The 26939-nt window shown below is 41.7% G+C and overlaps 1 protein-coding gene across 6 annotated transcripts in view; it reads left to right on the top strand.

The window, feature by feature from the left end:
* Positions 1 to 26939, top strand: part of ptpn13 (protein tyrosine phosphatase non-receptor type 13) — a 288106-nt gene that overhangs the window by 231177 nt on the left and 29990 nt on the right. For 5 of the 6 annotated variants that reach the window (XM_033024321.1, XM_033024313.1, XM_033024337.1 and 2 more), the window contains 7 exons: positions 13665 to 13875; positions 15834 to 15925; positions 18401 to 18462; positions 18874 to 19026; positions 23431 to 23605; positions 24690 to 24806; positions 26447 to 26568. In XM_033024321.1, the coding sequence (XP_032880212.1) occupies positions 13665 to 13875; positions 15834 to 15925; positions 18401 to 18462; positions 18874 to 19026; positions 23431 to 23605; positions 24690 to 24806; positions 26447 to 26568 (932 nt within the window). The remainder of the gene's footprint in view (positions 1 to 13664; positions 13876 to 15833; positions 15926 to 18400; positions 18463 to 18873; positions 19027 to 23430; positions 23606 to 24689; positions 24807 to 26446; positions 26569 to 26939) is intronic. The other variant, XM_033024330.1, reaches the window with a different exon arrangement.

Here is a 26939-nt window from a genome sequence, read left to right on the forward strand (position 1 = left end):
TTAAGTTTTATCAGCTGCAAAATTTTGCATGTTATCTAAAACTTAATGCCACAATGCCCTTAGGGCAGCATTGGTTTCCACCACTGGCTTTGTTATTAAACACAGATAATCTGTGCCTCATGTGTATAGATATGGCAAAATATGCATCTTCAAGATCGATTCTCTGAATCAGTTAAATTGCAGAAACCCAATCATCCATCTTAAACTTAACTAAACACATGATCAGATTAGCCAAATGCTAACCTGATTCGGCATGCTCCATGTTTCTGTAATCTTGAGAAGTATCAGAAATATACCCCTCTAGTTCTTGGCCAGACTACTCATCCTCCGATGAGATGCCACTGATTCCCCTCGGAACCACTGTTCCTCTATTGACCATAAGGTCGGAAATTGTTTTGGCTTCTCTTACAGCGGAAGATGCATTATCTAGTTATTGATACATTTCACTGATAACATATAATCAGAACCTTATGACTAGAGCTGAAAACACAGTCTCCCTTTGATGTGGGAATACGAGTTCCCTGTCAACTCTTGACTATAAGAGTAACCACGAATTCTCAGCGTTCTACCTCATAGTGGAACTTAGCATAATGCAAGCCTGAATTAGGAATTGCTTCGCAGTCCTCTGACTGAAACTACTTGTCTAAGTCGCCAGAGTGCATAACCCAATGTCCTCAACCCGCCACTCAATCCGGAATACTGGTTTTGAGAACCTACAGATTATTATAAATGCATTGTTGATTCACAACATAAACCTGCAGGTCAGATAAAATTATTATATGCCAGACCAGCTTCCTGCTGGTAGCTACCTATCCCAGAGAGGATGGCAATGATGATTCCAATGAACTTGCAACTCTACTAACTGAACAGAAATTTAAACATGTGTTGAGGAAGACTTCAACTACTTCATTCTACTGAGCAGCCTGTTAACCTCAATCACAGATGATGAGGCAGTGCTTCCCTGGTCAATATGGCCAGCCAGTTCCATGATGGTCTACCCTGAACCTGGGTAACCAAGCTGTTCTTACAGAAGTTACAATGCAAGGCACCCTGCCAATGTCTCTGCATCAACCTGATCTATCCCAGAGACAGTGAAAAAATACTAGACAGCCCATGCTGCCAGTAAACCCAAACCAGGGATGACAGACTGCTCCATTTCAGAGTATTACGGAGGTTAATAAAGAGACCTTACCTGCCAGCGTCTCTGAACCCGGGTGGATTTGCTTGTTGGAGCTTCAGCGAAGTTCTATATGCAGACCCTGTCTGCCATGCTTGCCATTTCTTCAGCTGGTGTGATGTTAGATAGCTGATGCCGCTGGCCAACTCCTCTTGTGGTGGCTTGCCCGTCCCTGAGGGAACTGCAAATTTAGAGGCAAGAACAGGCAGCTCTTCCTATGTGTCTCTTGTACATCATGCATTAATGCATGGGTTTCAGGCACAAATCATGTTCGGAGTCAGCTCCATACTGGACACTGAACAATACAATACAATACAATACGGGTTTATTCGTCGCATTGCACATAAAGTGCAAGTGAAATGAATATGTCAGCAGCGATACAATGAGAAAGAACACACAATACACAATAAAAATGTAACACAAACATCCACTGTGGTGGAAGGCACAAAAATTGGCCAGTCCTCCTCCATTTCCCCCCGTGGTCGGGACAAGAGTCCAGAGCCAGTCCATAGTCGGCTCTTCCCCACCGGAGACCGCGGCTTCAGGATGGTGTAGGCCGCAGGTCGAAGATTTAAAGTCCCCGCCGCAGCCAGAAGCACCGCAGACCGTAGGACCGGCGGTAGAAGCTCCCCTCTAGGGGTGATGGTAAGTTCACGCCGGGCCTGCGGTAGAAGTAGGCCGCGGGCCGGCCGATGGAAGCTCCTTCTTCTCCCGGGTCCCCCACAAGGGATCCCGGGCTGTAGACGCCATGCCAGCTTGAGCTGTGCAGACCGCGGCTTCAGGCTTCAGGCTGCCGTGGGCCAGCAAAATGGAGCACTCCCCTCCGGTGAGCCCCAGCGAGGACTCGCCCGCTCCACGCCGAGAGTCCACGCTGCGCCCGCCGCTGAAGCCCCGGCGCGTCTCCAGGAAAGGCCGCGCCGATCCTTGCTGTTAGGCCACGGGGGAGGCGACCTGGAAAAAGTCGCCTCTCCATGGAGGAGGCGACCGAAGCGGTTTCCCCCTCACCCCCCCACACCACCCTCAACACAAAACACACAAAGAAACACAAAAAACATACTTTAAAACATACTAAAAAAACAAAAAAAGTTGAAAAAAACGGACACGCTGCTGACAGGGCGCCGACTTGCAGCACCCCCACCGACCTCACCGACCAACACTCCCTTAGAGTGGGAGGAATAGTGCAACCCTGAACCAGGAGTTGCTACAGGCAGATGACTTGAACTGCCTGTGCATGCCTCCGTAACATGGAGCATATTATTTGGCACCAGCTCCAACACTCCTTTCATCGGTGTGGGAGGAATATTGCAACCCTGAACCAGGAGCTGCCTCAGGCATATGACTCGAACTGCCTTTGCATGCTTCCGTAACACGGAGCATTTTTTGTGCCACCATCTGATTCATCAGATGTTCCAATTGAGACAAATAGCCAATCACATCTGCCATAGATGTGGGGACAGAATTCCCTTGACCCAAATCGTCCGACAGGACTTGTCCCACAGACTTGGCTTTGACTTTGCCCCGACTCGGGCTTGCCAAGCTGCTCCCTCTAGGAGCCGTATCGGGACTAGCTGTGCAGATCGGCGCTCTGTCGGTATAAATCATCATTATTTATTATACTTACCAGATAGGTTGCACCTGCTAGTGACTCCGAGTCCTTGCTCCCTTCTGGAGCCTCAACGGAGTATTTCAGGGAGGAAATAGAGCGCAACCCTGTACCAAGTGCTGTTTCCTCAGGCATCTGGTCCCCATATGACTCGGATGAGCCGGCATTATAATCGGAGTCACCTCTTCCCGATAGTCCGCTAGACAGAGTAGGAGAAATACTGCAACCCTGCCAGGTGTTGTCACCCGGCAAATAGCTGGAGCCGTCTGTAATGCCTCCGGTATATGGAACATAGTTTGTTCATATGATTAAACAGAAGCATAGCCCCTTTGGATCAAAGATTCGACTGCTTTGTCGATATCCACATGGTTGGGGTCTCTTATGAAAGATTTCCAACAGTCCCTTCTACTGAGCGGAAATTATCATGATGCAACCCTGCACCAGGTATTGCTCCACAGGTGTCTAATAGACACAGCTGAAAAAAGGCTTCCCAAGCCAGGAGCTCCCTTCTGGTGCCTCAATGGAGTTCCTCCGAACAGCCGCCCACTCCAGTGGAGCCCCATTCTGTGCCGTAATGGCAAGTCAAATTTTACTACACCATATGTTGTAGGATAATAAATGTCCTATCTGCTGCGGTGGTCACAAACGTGACCGAACAGCAACCGCTATTAAAAACTGCCAGCTCTATTTATAACTGCCTTAAACAGTTCTTCGGATTTTTGACTTCAATTAAAGACCTATCTGTAGTATATCGAAATGCCCCTATAAATAGAGCACACACTATATAGTCTATAGCGTATGCTGCCTCAGCAGCATCTAAGTTTTTAAAATGTTTGGCGCTATGGCAGCTGAGCTTACCTAGCGTTCGTTGCCCTGGCCGCGGCTAATTTTCAAAAGCACCGGGTGCTGTTATCTTTAGCAGCGAGCGTAAACCTAGCCGCGGCTAATTTAAACTACCGTCTGCTGCTAATCTTAGCAGCGAGCTCCCTAGCCGCGCCGGCAGCCCCAACTCCTAATGGAGCTTCCACGTTGGCCTAAAATCCGGCTGGCTGCTCCCGTTTGGAGCACCAAGCCGGCATCCGCAATAACGAAACCGAACTCCTATGAAGCTTCCGCAGGGGCCTCCAAATTCGGCCGCCTGCTCCCATACGGAGCTCCAACGGCGGCAGCCACAAATTGAATCTAGCTCCTAATGGAGCGTCCACAGTGGCCCAAGACCGGCCGCCTCCATCAGCTACTCCGGGCCCGCTGTCCACAGCGGCCCACTGAAAATAAAATGAACTTACCTGCCAGAGCAGTTGCGAACTGTTCCGACTCTCGCCCCATGTGCGTATTGATGTGCATGCGGGCTGGCGGGCTCTTCACGTAGTCACTCGCGTGACTTCGAAAATAAATTAGTAGTTAAATGCCTCAGAAGGCAGTGGAGGCCGATTCGCTGGATGCATTCAAAAGAGAGTGAGATAGAGCTCTTAGGGCTAGCCGAATCAAGGGTTATGGGCAGGAACGGGGTACTGATTGTGGATGATCAGCCATGATCACATTGAATGACGGTGCTGGCTCGAAGGGCCGAATGGGCTACTCCTGCACCTATTTTCTATGTTTTATTGCCAGGTATTATCGCAATGACACTGTATGTTAGGCATCCTAATTTGAGGAAGGACATCCTTGTGATTGAGGCAGTGCAGCGTAGGTTCACGAGATTGATCCCTGGGATGGCAGGACTGTCATACGAGGAAAGATTGAAAAGACTAGGCTTGTATTCACTGGAGTTTAGAAGGATGAGGGGGATCTTATAGAAACATATAAAATTATAAAAGGACTGGACAAGCTAGATGCAGGAAAAATGTTCCCAATGTGGGGCGAGTCCAGAACCAGGGGCCACAGTCTTAGAATAAAGGGAAAGTCATTTAAGACTGAGGTGAGAAAAAACATTTTCACCCAGAGAGTTGTGAATTTATGGAATTCCCTGCCACAGAGGGCAGTGGAGGCCAACTCACTGGATGGATTTAAGAGAGAGTTAGATAGAGCTCTAGGGGCTAGTGGAGTCAAGGGATATGGGGAGTAGGCAGGCACGGGTTATTGATAGGGGACGATCAGCCATGATCACAATGACTGGCGGTGCTGGCTCAAAGGGCCGAATGGCCTCCTCCTGCACCTATTTTCTATGTTTCTATGTTCACCTGAAAGGCAAACGTATGTTGGGGAATGCCTGTCTATTTTCTGAATGAAGTTTGCAGTTTATTAGAAAGTGAATAATGACGGAAATGAAGTAGATCCAGTTGCTTGGAAATTTGATGTCACTCTTCTTCTTTTCAGCCGCCAAAAAAACCATATCATAATCAAACAATGCACATACATTCAGAGGAAGAATGTGCAGTTCATTGTATCGTACCTGGCTGCCCCTGGCACATCCTGAGCACAGGCCAGAATTATTTAAAAAATACTGTACAAGATGATTATGCAAGCGCCCTTTGGTCGTTTTACAACCACTTTGTGAACCTTGGCAGCCCCTGCAACCCCCCCCATTTAAATGACTTGCAACATGACACATTTTCCCAGTAATCCAGGACTGCAACAGGAAGATAAGGCTGCTTTACTTAAAGTACTTTATCTGCTAGTTAACTTATGCTCTCTTTGTTTGGGCATGTTTTCTAACTAAGGGAAGGCAGTACCGCACACTTTTTCTGTTTTCACTTAAAAGCTTTACGGTGTTTGAAGCTGAATTGGAGCAGTAAAGGTATACAGGAGAGAGAACAAGCAACTGGTGGAATTGTACGATAGTGAAAAGCAATATTATGCAAGATTTCTATTTCATATTTCCATATTTCATATTTCCATATTTCATTATGATCAAGTCAAGTCAAGAGAATTTATTGTCATATGATGCAGAAGGAAGTAATTAATCTTATCAAGTCTGTACAGATTCACAGAGCAATCCTGTTCGCCACTAATTTCCTTGTCATTTATTCTCCACATAATCCTATGATTTCTCCCATCCACCCACAAAAGGGGAATTTACAGTAACAGTGGCCAATTTGTTAATGGGGATCAGGGAAACTCTTGTGGTCACTGGGGAGCTTGAAATCTCTCGGCAGACAGCATCAGATTTCAGAATTGTACCCAGAGTATTAAGTGTTATGGTTTCATCTGCTAAGTATATGTTTCATCTGCTGCAGTCACAGTTCGAGCATTGTACAAGGACTGACTGGTACTGCCTGTGACTCTCAAACTCACTAAACCCCTTGAACTTCTGTGACATTGGCTTTTCCAGCATGTGATTTCAACAACATCTCACAAGAGGCTTTGCTCCATCACAAAGGACAATCACCTGGACAGGCTAATGTGGAACAGGCACAGAAAGGAAACATGCTCTAGGCAGGATCAACCACCAGCTGTGGACAAGGGACTTATCAAAGAGCCCCTTGCCCTTTGATTCCCAGTATGCTACTGATTTTATTCAGCATTTCCCTAGCTGTTGTTATCTGATTGCCCTTGGCCTGCTTCACTCCAAGTATCGATTCAAGAGTCAAGTGTGTTTATTTGCGACATGCACCAGGAATAGAACTATGTAATTCTTACATGCAGCAGCTTTAAAAACACATTAACGCAACAACAGCAAATAATACACAATAATACAATAAATTATCAGTAATACTTGGTAACAAGAACATAATAGTACAAACTGAAGTACAAATTTTTTTATTTTTTTTATTTTTATTTTTTTTATTAGTAGACATATTATAAAGTATAGTTGCATATTATAGTAAAAAAACTTTTCATATACATCAATCATACATTATTAAAATTTTCAATTGTCGATTACTTCTACTTCTAGTGTTTTTTTTTTATATAGAAAAAGAGAGAAAGAGAGAGAAAAGTTACAAATATCAAAAAAAACAAAAAAGGTGGAATGGATTACTTATAATACGTCATTGGAGATAGGTTCGTAGATTATAAAGTATGACTTTTCATCTAATCCTGAGTTCAAGTTTCAGTTGGGTTTTCGTGCCGGGCCAATCTATCCCGTCAGATAATTAATGAATGGAGCCCATATTTTATCAAAAAGTTCTTGTTTGTCCATTAAGACAACTCTAATTCTTTCTAGATATAGGGTCTCCGACATTTCCACAATCCACATTTTAATTGTGGGGGTCGTAGGGCCTTTCCAAAATTTTAATATTAATTTTTTCCCGGTTATTATACTGTAGTCGAGGAAATTTCTTTGGCTTGTTGTAAATGTTAAACTTTGCTCTGATATTCCAAGTATTATTAATTTTGAGTTTGGATCCAGTTTTGTATTAATATCTTCTGAAATTATTTCAAAAATATCAGTCCAGAAATGTTTAATTTTTATACAATTTGCAAACGTATGTGTTAAATTAGCATCTAGATGTAGACATTTATCACAAATAGGAGAGATTTGTGGGAAGATTCTATTTAGTTATATTTTAGAGTAGTGTAATCTATGTAAGACTTTAAATTGTATTAAAGCATGTCTGGCATTTAACGAACATTGATGTATTATGCATGGATGAACTACAAAAATTGTTCATCCCAGTTTGGCAAAAGAATAAATCAGGGAAGGTAGTGCATCCGTGGATAACAAGGGAAATCAGGGATAGTATCAAAGCGAAGGATGATGCGTACAAATTAGCCAGAAAAAGCAGCATACCGGAGGACTGGGAGAAATTCAGAGACCAGCAGAGGAGGACAAAGGGCTTAATTAGGAAAGGAAAAATAGATTATGAAAGAAAACTGGCAGGGAACATAAAAACTGACTGCAAAAGTTTTTATAGATATGTGAAAAGAAAGAGATTAGTTAAAACAAATGTAGGCCCCTTGCAGTCAGAAACGGGTGAGTTGATCATGGGGAACAAGGATATGGCGGACCAATTAAATAACTACTTTGGTTCCGTCTTCACTAAGGAAGACATAAATAATCTGCCGGAAATAGCAGGGGACCGCGGGTCAAAGGAGTTGGAGGAATTGAGTGAAATCCAGGTTAGCCGGGAAGTGGTGTTGGGTAAATTAAATGGATTAAAGGCCGATAAATCCCCAGGGCCAGATAGGCTGCATCCCAGAGTACTTAAGGAAGTAGCTCCAGAAATAGTGGATGCATTAGTAATAATCTTTCAAAACTCTTTAGATTCTGGAGTAGTTCCTGAGGATTGGCGGGTAGCAAACGTAACCCCACTTTTTAAGAAGGGAGGGAGAGAGAAAACGGGGAATTACAGACCAGTTAGTCTAACATCGGTAGTGGGGAAACTGCTAGTCAGTTATTAAAGATGGGATAGCAGCACATTTGGAAAGTGGTGAAATCATTGGACAAAGTCAGCATGGATTTACAAAAGGTAAATCATGTCTGACGAATCTTATAGAATTTTTCGAGGATGTAACTAGTAGCGTGGATAGGGGAGAACCAGTGGATGTGGTGTATCTGGACTTCCAGAAGGCTTTCGACAAGGTCCCACATAAGAGATTAGTTTACAAACTTATAGCACACGGCATTGGGGGTTCAGTATTGATGTGGATAGAGAACTGGCTGGCAAACAGGAAGCAAAGAGTAGGAGTAAACGGGTCCTTTTCACAATGGCAGGCAGTGACTAGTGGGGTACCGCAAGGCTCAGTGCTGGGACCCCAGCTATTTACAATATATATTAATGATCTGGATGAGGGAATTGAAGGCAATATCTCCAAGTTTGCGGATGACACTAAGCTGGGGGGCAGTGTTAGCTGTGAGGAGGATGCTAGGAGACTGCAAGGTGACTTGGATAGGCTGGGTGAGTGGGCAAATGTTTGGCAGATGCAGTATAATGTGGATAAATGTGAGGTTATCCATTTTGGTGGCAAAAACAGGAAAGCAGACTATTATCTAAATGGTGGCCGACTAGGAAAAGGGGAGATGCAGCGAGACCTGGGTGTCATGGTACACCAGTCATTGAAAGTGGGCATGCAGGTGCAGCAGGCAGTGAAGAAAGCGAATGGTATGTTAGCTTTCATAGCAAAAGGATTTGAGTATAGGAGCAGGGAGGTTCTACTGCAGTTGTACAGGGTCTTGGTGAGACCACACCTGGATTATTGCGTACAGTTTTGGTCTCCAAATCTGAGGAAGGACATTATTGCCATAGAGGGAGTGCAGAGAAGGTTCACCAGACTGATTCCTGGGATGTCAGGACTGTCTTATGAAGAAAGACTGGATAGACTTGGTTTATACTCTCTAGAATTTAGGAGATTGAGAGGGGATCTTATAGAAACTTACAACATTCTTAAGGGGTTGGACAGGCTAGATGCAGGAAGATTGCTCCCGATGTTGGGGAAGTCCAGGACAAGGGGTCACAGCTTAAGGATAAGGGGGAAATCCTTTAAAACCGAGATGAGAAGAACTTTTTTCACACAGAGAGTGGTGAATCTCTGGAACTCCCTGCCACAGAGGGTAGTCGAGGCCAGTTCATTGGCTATATTTAAGAGGGAGTTAGATGTGGCCCTTGTGGCTAAGGGGATCAGAGGGTATGGAGAGAAGGCAGGTACGGGATACTGAGTTGGATGATCAGCCATGATCATATTGAATGGTGGTGCAGGCTCGAAGGGCCGAATGGCCTACTCCTGCACCTAATTTCTATGTTTCTATGTATATGTTGTAAACTTTCGTCCCACAGCTGAAGTACAAATTTGACTCTTGAATCGATACTTGGAGTGAAGTAGGCCAAGGGCAATCAGATAACAACAGCTAGGGAAATGCTGAATAAGATCAGTAGCATACTGGGAATCAAAGGGCAAGGGGCTCTTTGATAAACTGAAGTACATAGTGTACATAGTGTAACCTAAACAAAGTCCATAGTAGATTGGTGCTGAAGTATAGATGTGATTAGGTTTGTACATTGTAGTTCAGGTGGGAAGAAGCAGTTCCTGTATCTTGAGGTCATGATTCTCTGACTCCTGTACCTTCTTCCCAATGGTAGCAGTGCGTTGCGAGAATGGCCAGGATAATGTGGGTCTTTGAGACAGCACTTCCTGTAGATCACTTAAATGATGGGGAGGTCAATATCTGTGATGGACTGGGCAATATTCACCACTTTCTGCAACCTTCTTTGAGTTTGTTCGGGTTAATGAACCAGGCTGTGATGCAACCTGTCAGGATGCTCTCCACTGTACACTGTTATAAGTCCGCTAGAGTACCTGGAGACATCTCCTCAAACTTTTGAGGAAATAGAGGCATTGCTGTGCTTTCATTGTGATTGCATTAATGTGCTGGGCCCAGATCTTCAGAATTATGCACACCATAGAACTTAACTCTCTCTCTCTACTGCAGTCCTGTTGATGAAGGATCTTTGGCTTCACTCTTTAAAAGTCAACAATTAGCTCTTTGGTCTTGCAAAGGTTGAGAGCATAGTTATTGTTCTGGCACCATTCAATCAGATTTCCAATCTCCCTCCCTTCATCTGACTCACCATCCCCTTCATCGTCAACAACAGTGCTGTTGTTGGCAAATGTAAACAGCCGTGAGTATAGAGTGAGTGGTGCAGGAAACTGAACATGCAGCCATGAGGTGCTCCTGTGCTGATGGTCGTCAAGGAGAAAGTGTTGCCAATTTGTACTGATTGAGATTGCATAGGGATGAGCAAAGACCCAATTCCTTGAGATTGCCAGTAGGTTTAGAGCTCGTCCAAGAGTCATGCATTACTGTCACTTGAACTACGTTGTTTCACCTTAATTGGAATTAGTGGTGTTCAAGCCCTGACACTGCTGCCGAACGTTTGTCTAATCTTCCGGTTTAGACCAAAAGTGTCTCTGCACTTTCCCGATGGTCTTCTCGAGATCGTAGCTGGACATCTTCCATGGCCCTGTATCACCAAACATGAATGCCCGAGATCTGGTCCTCAGTGGATTGCAGACCTTCTGGTTCGTCAGAGGCTTCTGGTTAGGGAACACCTGGATGGTTTTAGTGGGAATACACACATTTCCTTATGAGGTTTGTAACAACCGCGGCATATTTGTTCACGTCCATTGCTGAGTTGTTGGGCATTGCCCAGGCTGCGAACCAAACAGTCGCAAAGTCAATAGACAATAGGTGCAGGAGTAGGCCATTTGGCCCTTTGAGCCAGCACCGCCATTCAATGTGATCATGGCTGATCATCCCCAATCAGTACCCCGTTCCTGCCTTCTCCCCATATCCCCTGACTATTTTTAAGAGCCCTATCTAGCTCTCTCTTGAAAGTCGATCTTTGACCTCCACTGACCAATTGTGTACAATCTTCACCACTGGAATTTATTGGAAATATTTGTATTTATAAACATCCAGAATTTAAAAAAACGTAGATTAAATAATTGAAATATGTCTGTCTATCATTAAACATTGTGTAAGCCAATGACCCTACCCATTCCTGAATTCACACGCCTTAATTGTCTCCATACCCACCATTGATTTTAACCATATTCTCTAACCTCTTCCCACTCTCCATCAAACGCTCTTCTTTTAATCCTGCCACTCCGTTCCAACACTCCTCCCCTGCTTCAGAAGCTACTGCTACTTCCTCCACCACTGGAGCAGGTGGACAAAGAAGGGAACAATGGCTTCTGTATCTGAGTCTGCCTGTGTCCTTGAGTGCTTGTGTGACAATAAGCATATACCTGTACATTAACCTATTTACGTGCATGTTAGTGTCTGTGCAGCAGAATGTGGTTTCCAGTCATCTATAATCCTCCACCACCCCTCATCCTTCCCCTGGGCCAACACTTTGCTCTATAAAATCCATGTGGTAACTGGTGCGCTTAAAGGCAGTCTCATGCTGGCAAACTTCACTCAAACCGGAGGACCTGTTGGACATTCACAACAATGACTGATCTCAAAGTCCTTCCACTGTGTAGCAGAGTAACTTGGATGCTCGAACATTTCAAAGAAATAAGCAGTGGGTGTGCCTGGGAAACTAATCTGGAAGAGCTGCACCATTTTCATGGACTGGGTTTTGGGACCAAAAGTAAACAAGTCTTGTTATTCCAGTATGGGATAAGTGAATACCTTGTGATTTTACAACTCGCACTTTATGTGGATCTGATACACTATGGTATTTGGGATATATGTCACAAACCTGGGAGCCTCTAATGAGGCCAAGAACAAATTCAATTTCTAACTCCATAAAACATTGGCCAGCATCCCAGAGATAGACAACCTAAATCTCCTGGGACATTTCCCTATAGGAAGCAGTGGACCACTGAGCAGGACATTGTAACCTAGCTGTCATGGGTGAAGTGGTTATTATTGGAGCTAGCACTCTGTCATCCCAAAAGAGGACTGGAGGCATCTCTCTCGTTGACCCAAGGACTACATTAGGACTGTTCCTTAGCACTTCCTTGTTCTCATGCAAAGCTGGAGTGCAGACATAATGTTGACACTGCAGTCCCCATTGAGTGGCCATCAGAGCCAAGTTTATACCAAAATGAATACAAATTAGTGCGCCAGGCAAAGCATTGACTCTGTTTGAAGCTGGATGCAACTGCATTCCGAGCTATTTTATGCAGGCTTGCTGACGCACATTTTTAGTTGAGCTGAAGAAGCCTGTTACCAATCCTCCATTCTACCTCACTGGCTTCACTCCTGCACATCTTTCTCAGAGGTTTGTCACAGGAAGACTATCCTTCCAGCTACATCTCTAGATTACAAGAGGAACCAATCTTTCAGCTATTCCTTAAGAAGCTGAGATTGGACAACAGAATTTTCAAAAGTGTTGTTCCATTTTCCCTCAGGTTGGACAGAGGTTTCCTTTTTCTTTCTTCTCCTGAGATAAAAGATTGTGGAGAGGTGACATGAGTAGGTGATGGGAGAAAGGGGTTATTTGAAAGGAGTGGTTTCTAATAGTATAAACCAGCCAGTTTTTTATGTAGCATATGTAAGTTGCAATAGCAAAGGGTCTAAGAGGAGGAAGTGATCTGGAGAAACCCTGCCAAGCAGGTCATCTTGTGTGATTTATCACCCACCTTTTTGATTCTGCCCTTTCCTGTGATGGACAGCATATTTTCTAAATGGTGGAAAGGAAACCCGGTGACAATATTGGCAGTACCCTTTCTGGATTTGTGGACAAGTTACTCCAGCAAGAAAAAAGTAATTGTTAGTGTCAGATAATCAGTTATTTAGTTTTTGCAGTTGCCTACCACCAGAGTAACTATCTCTACTTAAAAGGTTTTACCAATTTTCAGCAGCATCGGCCACACCTAACTCCCAATCACCTTATGCTAAAACTGTTGTGTAATAAAGTCGCGGGCTGCAGGCCTGTATCAATTTAAAGAGAGTCTAGCATTAATTTATCATGCTGTTAGAGCCAGGTCTTTCAATTTTTGACAAGGATTTATTAAGATGATGCACAAAAATAAGAAAGATTCTTGTAGCGTGACTCGAGAGAAAAATAGAAGAATTATCGATGTAAAATGAAACCCATTGTGATCATTTTTAATTCAGCAGAAATGAATGTCAATGGTGTGTAAACTGGCTCAAAATTCAAAGTACTGGAGGAATTCAGTAGGTCAGGCAGTACAGTATCTGTGGAGGGAAATGACAGATGATGTTCCAAGTCAGAAGATGGATCCCGACCCAAATTGTTGTCTGTCCATTTCCCTGTGCATTTGCTGCATGGCCTGTAGAATTCCCCCAGCATCTTGTTTTTGATAAAGATTGCAGCATTTGTAGTCTCTTGAGTCTCCATGTAAAACAGGTTGTAGTTTCAATTTCATCTTTTGTGTTGCACAATCAAAATTATCCACATTTATTTGCTCAATATACTGAATAATGTATTTATTTATTTTTTAAATACAGCGGAGTGTAATTCCAAGTTGTTGCTTGGAAAAGGCTTAACAATTGATCCATTTCTGAATCTGAATAAATGTCTTGTGTAGGTCTTTCTCTGGCAGGAGGCAGTGATACACCATATCAGACAGTTTACATAAGTGGCATTGCTCCAGGTTCAGCAGCTGATACAGAAGGAAGTCTGCAACCATTGGACCTTATCCATCATATTAATGGGGTTAGCACATATGGAATGACAGCTATTGAGGCAAGCAGAACTCTTCAAAATGCAAGTCCTGCCATCATCTTAAAAGCCACCAGGTACCTTGGAATTTAGTTACATCATATTGTTGCACCATGCAGCTTTACACAGTGCACTGTAACAATTTTATTGTTTCTTTGCTTGATTTCAGTATTGCTTATTGTCAGAGCTCTATAATAATTTATATTTCATATTCAGTTTTTTTAATCTTTTGGAATAATTTAAGTCTTATGTATGTGTAATTTCGTGTCCAGTAATAGTACCCAAAGCATTTACCAATTGCTTTATTTTTTCTAATAATTGTCACGGATTAATCTTAAATCTATTCACTTATGTCTGATTGAGGCACTCGCAGGTTGATTGACAGTATTGATCAACCTTCTCAGATTTAATTTTTAGTTTTAGAGATACAGTGTGGAAAGTGGTCCCTTGGCCCACCAAGTCCAAACCGACCAACAATTGCTCCTACATGAGTACTATCCTACACATTAGGGACAATTTACAGAAGACATTTAACCTACAAACTGGGAGCACCCGGACAAAACGCATGCGATCACAGAGAGAACATACAAACTCTTTGAGGTAGTACATTCCAAATTCTACACCAGGGTAAAGAAATTCCTTCTAATTTCCTTCCAAATGGTCAACATCTTATTTAGAGGCTCTAACTCTCTGGTTCAAGGGAAAGGTCAATTCTGCATCTCTTCTATCAAGACCATTATGAATGTTGTACTCTTTATCTCTTTTGAAGCAACCTGTAGAACATAGCAGTTTTTAGAATAGAAGCCAGCCATTCCCATGGGGTCTGAAGAAGCGTCTCGACCCGAAACGTCGCCCATTCCTTCTCTCCAGAGATGCTGCCTATCCCGCTGAGTTACTCCAGCATTTTGTGTCTACATTCGGCTTATAATGTCTGCATTGCCATTATCCTAAATGAGTATTTTTGCTTGATATCTCTACCACTCGGTAACTTCAGTAAAATATATTACTTTACAATCCTCAGCTGTATTGTAAATTGCACTGCTTTTCCCAGCCTGCTTTTCAGTCAGACATTTCAATAAGCTCTTCTGCTGTTGTCTTGAACATCTGTATGAATTTCCAGCATGAATTAGCCTGACCACCCAGGTCTTCACCCTTGTCCCACTCTGCCACATTCCAACAAACACATCCATCCCCTCGGCAAAATGTTGCTGGTTTCCTTCCCCCACTTCTGTCAACATCAGTTCACTATCCCCCATATATACACACAGTTCACCACTACCCAATTGCTCCTCGATGTTATCTGATCACTAGTCTCAGATTGTGTGCAGAGCCTCGGAGATGAATGAACGAGGAATTGAGTGATGCTGCGTATTTGGTGTTTTAACATAAATTTCACACATTTCATATAATTGAAACATTTCTGGCAGCTGTAACTCCTAAATGTGCGCACTTTACTGTCGTTATTTATACTTCAAAATATTCCAGAGGCATTCCAGAGGCACAAAATGTGTTGTGGAAAAGCACATTATCAGTGAGAGTTGTGTTGTACGTGCCATATATATACAATATTATTCAGCTCCCATAAAAGGTGAATTGATTGTTGTATTTTCAAGTTAAGGTAACATACAAAGTATTTAAGAAGGAACTGCAGATGCTGGAAAATCGAAGGTACACAAAAATGTTGGAGAAACTCAGGGGAGGCAGCAGCATCTACGGAGTGAAGGAAATAGGTAACGTTTTGGGCCGAACCCCTTCTTCAGACTTCTGAAGGGTTTCGGCCCGAAACGTTACCTATTTCCTTCACTCCATAGATGCTGCTGCACCTGCTGAGTTTCTCTAGCATTTTTGTGAACATACAAAGTATCATTGAAATGTAGAAACAAAGAACCGCAGTTGCTGGTTATAAAAAGGACACAAAATGCTGGAGCAACTCAGCACTTTGTGTCATTTTAAGTATAATTGAAAGTTTTGTTTCTGAATAATATTCTTCAGTTGATTCTTTACATATTTTAAGCATCTTTTTTTTATTTTGCAGAGATGGAGAGCCTGTATTTGCAAACACTGCAATGTCTTCCTTTAAACATTGTGCCAAAAATGCAAAACGTAATGAATCTGTTAAATTTAATGGTGAGTTTAAAACATTTTAACCATAAAATATATTGTTCAATTTTTTTTATTAAAGTACATAAATTGTAATTGATTCCGATTGACGCTTAACAAAATTAGGATATAGAGGGCTGTGTTCCAAACCATAATCTCATTTAGAGATTAGAACAGGAATGCTGGAAAGATTCGGCAGGCAGGCAGCTTCTTTGGTGAGAGCTAATGTTTCAGATCAGAATGAGGAAAGTAACCAGGCATGGCAGAGAACATTGGTGGCACGGTGGCGCAGCGGAAGAGTTGCTGCCTTACAGCACTTTGCAGTGCCCGGAACCCAGGTTCGATCCTGACTACGGGTGCTGTCTGTATGGTGTTTGTATTTTCACCCCATGACCGTGTGGGTTTTCTTCGAGATCTTCGGTTTCCTCTCACACTCCAAAGACGTATAGCTATGTAGGTTAATTGGCTTGGTGTATGTGTAAAATTGTCCCTAGTGTGTGTGGGATGGTGCTCGTGTGGGGATTGCTGGTCGGTGCGGACTCGGTGGTCCGATAGGCCCATTTCCGCGCTGTATCTCTAAAATCTAAAAGAAGGAGGGATGGAAAGAACACTGGGTATGTGTGTGACTGGGTGGAGACAGAGACTCGATGACACAAGTAATGATGATGCCCACTGGGAGACTAGTGAAGGCTTGTTAAATGCAGCTCCACCTCAGCTCCTAGTTCTCTGCTTCACCTATGTGATTGGCTTGTAGACGAAACAAAACCACATAAGATGTGTCATATCATGGAATTTGAGTAATTGCTGACAATGTATGTTTCATGTCCTTTAATTTTACCTTATAAAATATGCATGTTGGACATCTGGAACACAAAGCAGAAGAGCACACTTGTGCATCTTTGAGTTTAAACCTATGTTTGCTGAAACATTTCAAACAACTACACTGAATGTTATTAATCCCAAAAGAGCATGTCTTTCTTTGACTTTTCCTGTATGCAGAATGGTACATATTCCACAAACATCCCTATAACCAGCTGAAATAGACTGGCTTATTTTGGCACTTTAGTATGAATTATATTTTTATAGATGCAGCTTAAAATCACTCATTGGTCAATTCTCACTTCAAACCTGTATATAATGTATTGTCTGAATTTGATTGGCATTTTGCAGGGTTATTAAAATTATCATTAACATTTTCTGACTGATATTGGCCAAGCCTGGTGATACGTGAGAGCTTGGTTCTTCTTTGAACGGTGTGAGTTTCTTTCAGGCATTTTTACCCCAGTGTTAGCAGTTTCACAGATGTTCATATGAAAGACGAATGCTATGTTGCCTGTTCATTATTTTCTTCATATTTAAAATCGAAAAACAGTTTCCTGAAAGATGAACTGAGCAAACACAAGTTTCAAAGATTTTTTGAAGACACCAAATCACATCGTGTGCACAAAATGGGATCTCACAGTGTAAATTGTTTCTTCTCTACCATCTATTCAACCTCATGCTTAAGCATAATTTCTTGACATTTCAAAATGACATTAAAAATCTATAATTTTTTTGCAACAAATAATTTAGTTTAGTTTAGAGATACAGCATGGAAATAGGCCCTTTGGCCCGCCGAGTCCATGCTGACCATTGATCACCCATTCATAGTAGTTCTATGTTATACTACTTTCTCATCCGCTACCTACACACGAGGTGCAATTTACGGAGACCAATTAACGTACAAACCCGCACGTCTTTGAGATGTGGGAGAAAACTGGTGCACCCAGAGGAAACCCACACAATCACAGGTAAACTCCATACAGACAACACCCATGGTCAGGATCGTAAGTGGGTCTTTGGCATTGTGAGGCAGCAGCTCTACCAGACGTGCCACACTGTCACCCTTATGAATCACTAAGTAATACATCTGAAGCTGTTACCTTTGAAATTTGGATACCATGCTGCTCTTCAGAGTCTTTGTAAATTAAATTTCAAAGACATGATCTTAAATGTTTTTATTAGAGCATACTTGCAACAACCAGTTAAACAGTGTTGTGAATTCAAGATCAAGCCATACTTATTTTCTTTGGCATTCTTGAATCTAATGTAAAACAGCATGCAGGCACAAGCTTTGATGTCAGACTTGCGCACTGATGCTCATAAAATCAGGCTATATTGTTGATGAATAGTTTTGGTTAAAAATAAGGTAAGAATGAAAAGACAGAATGAACAGAAGGTTGGAAATTTAGAATGAGGCACAACTTTGAAGAAATTTGTGCACAATGACCAGATTTCAAATTCCCCCAGAAAGATGAAAATTACACAGCATGATGCTAATTGTGTTGTATCTGAGGAGATTGGGAAATGTAAGGAATGTTTTCACTTCTTACTTTGGCTAGTGATATTCAACACTTTCAAGTGCATAGCTCAGGTTTGTTCAGAAACAATACATGGTTGGGATTTTTCAAAAATTATTAGCCACATTTGAGTTTAATATCTATGTGTCTCTTCTGCCCACAGGACAGATTTGTGGAAACAGGAAGATTGAATGTGATGCATTGTCTAACACAAATATATCAGAGGTAGGAGCATTTAATCACAATATTCATCAATGGAATATAGCATTTTGCTGATGATTATGCTGTATGTAGTTCCCCAATTAAAAATAATTTCTGATGTTAATTTAAGCAGGATATATGATTTCATTGCAAAACATTTAGCTTCTTTATTATTACCATACAAGTTAAAAACGTTAACTTCCGATGAGATGTCTTTTCACAATTTTGTTAAAGGGCAAATGATAAGCTTCTTGCAAATTCTGATCTCATAGTTTACACTGCAGGTGTCAGGTGGACATCAGGATTCAGCAAATGGAAAGAAAACAGTTGTAGTATTATTGATCAAAAACATTCTGAAGTGTTTCATATGCTGAGATTTAAAGCCTAGCCATAGATCCATAATGATATTCAGTGCTTTGATTTTTCTCTCTATAGAATGAAGTGCTGCAAGTAAAGCTTGAAAAGCTTCCCTCAGGATTGGGCTTCTCATTAGTGGGTGGTGAGACTGGTATTTTTGTAAAGAGTATTCATCATGGTGGGGCAGCTGCTGTAGATGGAAGGCTACAAGTTGGTGACCAATTACTTCAGGCAAGTCAATATTATGGAATCATAAAACATTGCAGCATCTTAAAATATAATTTACTGCCTAGTTTACTCTCTTGATCCCATACCGTGAAGGTAAACTCCCCCTCTCATTTCTTCCTGAGCTGTCTGCAGCCTTTGGCACAGACGACTATACTATTTTCAAACATTTTTTGTGGAATGGGACTGTACTCACTTGCCTCCGTTTAGATTCCATTTTGTCCGAGCCACAGAATTGGTTGTCATTTTTTTTCCAAGTCACACTGTTAAATCTGTGCTTCTGTGATCAATCCGTGAGCTCCTCCTGTTTCTAATCAATATGCTGCTTTTAGTACTACCGTCTGCATACCTGTCAGTTTCCATGTGTATGTTGGTAACACAGAGGGAGATTGAGTGGGGAAAAGCCAGGCAAGTGATGGGGGGGGGGGGGGGAGACAGGTGAGGAGGGGTGTGATGGTTGGAAATGGTGACAAAGGCTAGAGGTGAATAGGAGTCAAAAGGGTGTCAGATAAAGGAATGAAGATGAGGAATAAAATGTAAAGCTGGAGAGAAGAATAAGAGTGGAAGAAGATGGGGTGAGGGGAAACGGGGGTTAAAAGATATCTGGAATTTGTGGATGAGAGATGTACATACTGGAGGGTAGGAGAAATGGGTGCGCTGGGTGGGGATGCTGGGGATAGAGATGGAGTAGGGAGTTATTGTTTGAAATTGGAGATTTCAATGTTCATACTGTTGGCTTGTTAGTTACCCAAGTGGAATCTGAGATGCTGTTCACCCAGTTTGCATGTGGCCTCACTCCAGCAATGAATGAGGCCCAAGACAGTAAGATCAGTAGTGAATGAGAGTTAAAAATAGTTAGCAAATGGGAGTATCTGCAGGCCTTGGCATCAGAGCACACGTATTTGGTGAAAGATCATCAAAACTATGCTTGGTGGTTTCACAGCACAGTAGCTGGTAGAGCTGCTGCCTCACAGCGCCAGAGACCCACGTTCAATCCTAACCTCTGATGTCTGTGTGGTGTTTGCATGTTATCCCTGTGACCACATAGGTTTCGTCCAGGTGTTCCAGTTTCTTCCCACATCCCAAAGACGTGTAGGTTTGTAGGTTAATTGGCTTCTGTGAATTACCCCTAATGTGACAGTAGTGGATGAGAAAAAGGGATAACATGGAACTAGTGTTAATGGGTGATTGATGGTCAGCTGTATTTCCAAATTAAACTAAACCAAACTGAACATCAGGAGTACAGAATGCAATAGATGAGTTTGGAGGATATAAGCCTCTGTCTAACCTGCAAGAGCTGCTGTAGTCCCTGGATGGAATTGAGAGAGGAGGCATAGGGACAGATGTTGCATCTCCTGTGATTGCAGGGGAAAGTACCTGAGATGAGGATGGGTAGGGTGGGAAGGGATGAGCAAACCAAAAAGTGGTCACTACAGAAAGGGGTGAGGGGACTGGTAGATGTGACTGATGGTGGGATCACGTTGAAGGTGACGGAAATGTCAGAGAATGATGTGCTGGATGCAAAGGTTCGTGAAAGTTGACAACCAGGAGAACTCTATCCTTCTTCCTTCTGGGGGTGGGAGGGAGGAGGGAGAAGGAGAGCTGTATTGCAGGACACCAAGGACATACAGGTGAGGGCCTTTTGCACAACAGCTGGGGGGGAAACCAAGTTTACAGAACAAAGAGCATTTCCGATGTTCTAGAGTGGGAAGCTTCATCCCGGGAGCAGTAGCATTGGAGACAGAGGATTTGAGAGCAAGGGTTGGCATCCTTGCAAGATGCAGGGCAGAAGAAAGTGTAGTCAAGATAGCTGTGGGAGTCAGTGGGTTTATAGTAACCATCAGTCTGTGATGGAGACAGGGAGACCAAGAAAATGGAGAGAATGCCAAAGATCGTCCAAGTGAATGTGAAGGCAGGGTGAAAGCTAGTCAACAAGTTTGGCACGGGTACAGGAGGCAGCTCCAATGCAGTTATCGATGTAGTGGAGAAAGAGTTGGGGAATGACGCCAAGGTATGTTTGGAATAACGAGTGTTCAATACAATCAATAAAATGACAAGCATAGCTGGGACCCATGCAAGTGCTCATCTTTGACAAAATAGTGAAGAGGAAATAGATGCCATGGTAAAGAAGAGGCAATGGGGACCTATAAGGTGGAAGTTGTTGAAGTGAATAGTCTATGAGGTGACTCGGTAACCACAGCTGATCTTTTAATTAAGTGCTTCATTCCTGTACAGGCCCCAAATCCCTTGATGACCTCAATGTCTAAAAATCTACTGGTTGAACATGTCTTGAACATGTCTTGAACATACTAGACAACCGATCCTCTACAGTCCACCTGTGTCATGAATTCCAAATATTCACTGGCCTCCAGCCGAAGAAATATCTCTTTGTTTCCATGGTGATTGATCAACCATTGATTGTGAGGCTTTGACCCCTGATTCTAAGCTCTCCAGCCATGTGAAACATCCTCCCTGGATCTACCCGATAAAGCCATGAAAGAATCTTCTAGTTCAATGAGATCAACAGTGGAAGCAAACCATTTTTGACACTCAAGAACTGCCTAATAAAAATACAAATCTCAGCATGATACTCCAGCTGCGACACAGCAGAGATCTTTCAGAAGTCAACACTACCTCTTAGTTAGTTTAGTTTATTGTCACGTGTACCGAGGTACAGGAAACTTTATGTTGTGTGCTATCCAGTCAGCAGAAAGACAATACATGATTACAATCGAGCCAATTACATGATATTGGAATAATGTTTAATACACGGTAAAGCCAGCAAAGTAGGTTTTGTCTTTCAGCTTCCAAAATGTAAAAAAAAATAGGCATAGGAGATAAAAGCTAGAAGCTCATATTAAACAGATGAAAACCATTGCATGTAAAATAATCGGTATAATTTTGCCCACTACTTTTCAAGATTATAGGAGGGATGGATTATAGGAGACTGTCTGCTCCAGTCTCAGACACAATATTTCTTGAGACAAAATGTGGGAAAATTATAGTCTAACACTTTTTTACTATTTCCATCTTTTAATTTCCATAAGGAATATGGAATCAACCATCAATCTTGCTGTTTACTCTTGTCTTAAATTTTAACATTTCATTAATGCCATTCATCAATCATCTGACACCCTCCACCCAGGCTACTTTCATATTTCCATGTGTATAATCTCCAAGAAAATTAAAACAAAATGCATGGTATCCTCTGCCTTGTGTTGTTTCCATTGAAAGCATGTTTGCTACCATCCTCTTGAGTCACCCTGTCTCTTAAACAAACTGTTAATATTATTATGTTTATAGAAAGATTTATTATTGTACTTGTGGCGCACTGAGGTAGCAGCTACAATCTCAGGATGTAGACTCACAGTGAAATGTGCATGCAATGGATGCTGGTCGTTTTAAACGAAGAAGCAATAAATAGAATAATGGCACAGGAAGAGAAAGGGTGGTATTGTAAGTCAAATGTGACCACCTACTTTAGTTATCTGATTTGATTTGTTCCGAATAACCATGTGACTTTAGTAAAATGGTGAAAAATATCAACAACAACTTCTAATAACCCCAAAAGATTGAATGCCAAATAGATTTAACCTTTTCATGCAAATACAAAATGTACATTTCCTGTTTAATTTCCTTGAGGTATATGAATATTCCAAGATCAAGTCTAAGTATTTCACTATGTAGTTTAGAAATATATAATTGAAATGGGTCTCAATCATAGAATTGTACATAAAGTCAAATATTTAAGGTAATTGGTGGAAGGATCAGAGAGGAGTTGAGGAAAAATGTTTTTTCCCAGTGTCTGGACATTCACAGCTGGATTTTGTCAGTAGTTGGATGACACCTGAGGCAAGGTCTAGACCAAGAGCTGGGATGGAATCAAGAGTGGATTCAATGGGCTGAATAGCTATGCCTAAAATTTCTGTGAATAACTTTTGTTTATTCATGATTAATTCAATATCATAGAACTTGTTTTTGTCAGGTCAACAGTGTTGCATTGATCTTTGGAATAATTAGAAATGATTGAGATCAAGGTACAATAATTTCTTTTTTGGAGGGGTGAATGGGTTAATATTTATATTTGGAATATTAGTATCATAATTTCTTGGAAGAGTTGTGAATTGATGGACTAATTATTTTACCTCAATTATTTTTTAATAAATTGGATAGTCATTTGGTAGTTGCTAATGTAAAATTATAGTGGATGTAGACTGAACATTTTTTAAATTTAAACTGTTTAAACATAACATTACAATTACACTTCATGTATTACAATTCATACCATCTCACAGATTGTGAAGGAAGATTGATTGGGTGAGTCATATAATACAGTGTAAGTCTTGCAGGGAGGTGCCTTACAAAAATAAGTTGCACACACCTATTCTTGCTTTGATTCCTCAATCACAGGTTAATAGCGAGTCTGTGGTAGGATTCTCCCACAGTGAAGCAGTGGCAGCAGTGCGTAGAACCACGGGGGTGGTGATTTTAGCTGTCTCAAGAGCTAAATCTGCCACCAAAGGGAGCAACACAAGCAAGGGTGCTGTCACGACTGTTTCTTCCCCTGAGGTGCAGAATGATGCAGGTAAACGTGAAACAGTTTTTAGTTTGACCTGGACAGCTCTGTAATCAACAATTTTCTAAGAATCCTGCTGTCAGTAACTGCTGATTGAGAATTTACTATTAGCCAAACATTGAACTTACTGTAAAGCAATCAAAATATTCCACATTAGAACTAATTTTATATTTTATGCATGCAATTAAAAAGGCGCAGTTGATTTTACCACCACCTACTGTGTCTGGTGGGATTGTCGTCACATCACTGTGGACATTATAAATTTGGGGCAGAGGGTGCAGTGATATGGTGGGCAGCAGAGACAAGGATTCAGCTTGGTTTGAAGTCCAATGGATATCAGGACACAAGAGGAACAGTTCCGAAAGCCATCGGACTTCAAACCTGTAGATGATACTATCAGTTTTACCCTAATATTCTTTAACAGTCCTGATCAATATTCCTTTTCACCTGCGAAGTTGTACATTTCACTCCCAATGAAGATAGACTCAAAATGCTGTGGTAACTCAACGGGTCAGGCAGCAACTGTGGAGAAAAGCAATAGGTGACGTTTGGGGTCGAGACCCTTCTTCAGACTGAGAGTCCAACAATTTAGTTCCGATCTGATAATTCTGCTTAAGAACTTCTACCATTTTGTTCCATTCTGCCATTGTGACATCCTCATCCCTTTGCAGTTGTTCACATTTTAAATATTCTGTTTCTGAAAGTATACATTCTGTCTTCATCAGAAAACATCCCCGAACCTTTCAACAGCTCACTGCTCTCCACTGAAGGCAGAACTACTTAGCTGCCCAAAGTTAGAGTTCACAAAGTTAATAGAGCAGGTGTCAGGCAGCCAGAGTTAATGACCGATGGCAAGTTGGTGGCTAAACCTTTAAGGTGACATTACAGTTCCATTATAGGCATCTTGTATGTATAATCTTTAGCTATTACGGGACAGTTATATACAGTATTCAATTGTAAATGTTATTGGAGCGATATAGATAAATGGCAGCAGGATTGGGAAATAGCCATCGCATGAAGACTCTGATATTCACTGCATTTTTCCACCCCTATCTCTGCTAAATCTTACTTCCTTCTCATGTTTAATGTACAGTAAATATCGCTCGCCAAAAAGCTGGGATGCTCGGGTGTCTGAGTCAGGTTGTTCAGCCAGAACCCAATAAGTGTTTTCCTTCGATTCCAATTACATCTACACCAAGAAATATTACAGGTAACATCATGTGGTTAAGATTCTTAACAATTTAGATTCTTCCCTCCAGCTCCCCCCATTTTAGTCTCTTTCCTTTAAACTAAAATAATCAGTACCTGAGACTTTAGAATGTAATGCCAAATTAGGCTCTATGATTTTTTCTGAATTTAGCCACGGGAATGTTGCAGAGTTTGTCAGTTACCAATATATTTGGTAGGCTGGTTGAGGATTTTCACCAAAAGTTGTTTCCCACTTTAAGTCAATTTAGTACTTCGTTTCAGTCATAATTGCCCTTGATGCTTTGTGCTACCTGTATTTTTACTGATCAATGGATGTGGTATTAGTTTTGTTTAGTTTTAGCCCACCAAATTCGCACCAACCAGCGATTCCCTTGCACTAGCACTATCCTACACACTGGGGACAAGTTACATTTTTTACCAAAGCCAATTTACCTACAAACCTGTACGTATTTGGAGTGTGGGAGGAAACCGGAGCACACGCGGTCATGGGGAGAATGTACCAACGCCGTACAGACAGCACCAGCTGTCAGGATCGAACTCAGGTCACTGGCGCTGTAAGGCAGGAATTCTACCGTTGTGCCACCCATTATTCTCCACCTAATTAAGCATGATATTAGACTGCATTAATGTCCTTTTTTTGCATTATCTTTTCATTTTCACAGTCTTGTATAATTATGTATAATCTATGCTTTTGTGCATTATCTGAGTTTGTGCCTGTGATGTAATTTATAGATAATATAAAGGAAAAGGAAAGAGCTACATTTAATGGATGATAAGTTATTAAATTGGATTGGAAATATAATGTAAAGCACCTCATATAAACAGATATTAGCTGCAGTGTATTTGGACAGAGAAGAAAAATATTTAAGGTGTTCTTAATGATCATTTCAATAATTGAGGCCTGTCAAAAAATTAGTGGGATATTTCATACTCCAAGAAATTACAAGATTACAAAGAATGTATTAACCAAGTATGTAAGAACATACAAGGAATTTGATTTGCCATACAGTCGAACAAAAAAGCAGCAAGACACACAACTACATAAAAGTTAACATAAACATCCACCACAGTGGCACCCCCACCTTCTTCACTGTGACGGAAGGCAATAGTCTTATCTTCTTCCCTCTTTATTCTCCCGCAGTCGGGGCAATCGAAGCTCCCGCAGCCGGTGAAATATGGTATATTCATTTTGTTAAAGTAATGTAAAGTGCTATAGAACTGTTGCTAACAAATTGGCATCCCTTTCAGCTGTTCAGTGCCCTCCAGAGATGGAAAACTAGTTAGAAAGGCTGAAACCAGAGATGAGGAAAAACGTTTTCACCCTGAGAGTTGTAAATCTGTGGAATTATCTGCCACAGAAGGCAGTGGAGGCCAATTCACTGGATGTTTTCAAGAGAGAGTTAGATTTAGCTCTTAGGGTTAAATGAATCAAGGGATATGGGGAAAAAGAAGGAATGGGGTACTGATTTTAGATGATCAGCCATGAACACGTTGAATGGTGATGCTGGCTCGAGGGGCCGAATGGCCTACTCCTGCACCTATTTTCTAAGTTTATATGTTTAACCAGAGCTAAATCTCAATGATTACCAATGATTATGGTTTGAAAGGAATAGCTGCTAATTTGTTTTATTTCTTTAGCAGAGAATAGCTTGCGACCTACAGAGGAACCTAAATATTTACGTGAACTGATGGAAGACGAGAAATCAGTCAAATCTGAAGATACAGATTGTGAAGGTATTTCCCTGCCTGAAGACTCTCCTGAGGTACTTAATTTGTAGCCCTTTTGTGCAAATGAAACTGTTGATGCTAATAACATGAGGCACAAGAAGCATGTAAAACATTTTACCAAAGCAAGAAGTGCTTCATTATTTGACTCCAGAACTTGGCCATCGGTCTTGCCTCAATAGTATCCCTCAAATCATTACAGTACCATGTGGAGATGTTTCTCTCAAGTGATGCTGTGCTTCGAGTGAATCATTAAACCAATGTCCCTAACTTCTAATGGGATGTAATATTTCCCTAGGCACTTTCCAGAAAGGAACAGGGCATTTCTCCAAATGCACTTGACATGTTTTAATGTCAAATGGACGTAACCAAAATCAGATTATTGAATCAATTACCCTAATGCTACGGT

This window comes from Amblyraja radiata, chromosome 1, assembly GCF_010909765.2.
Source record: "Amblyraja radiata isolate CabotCenter1 chromosome 1, sAmbRad1.1.pri, whole genome shotgun sequence".
Classification (NCBI taxonomy): domain Eukaryota; kingdom Metazoa; phylum Chordata; class Chondrichthyes; order Rajiformes; family Rajidae; genus Amblyraja; species Amblyraja radiata.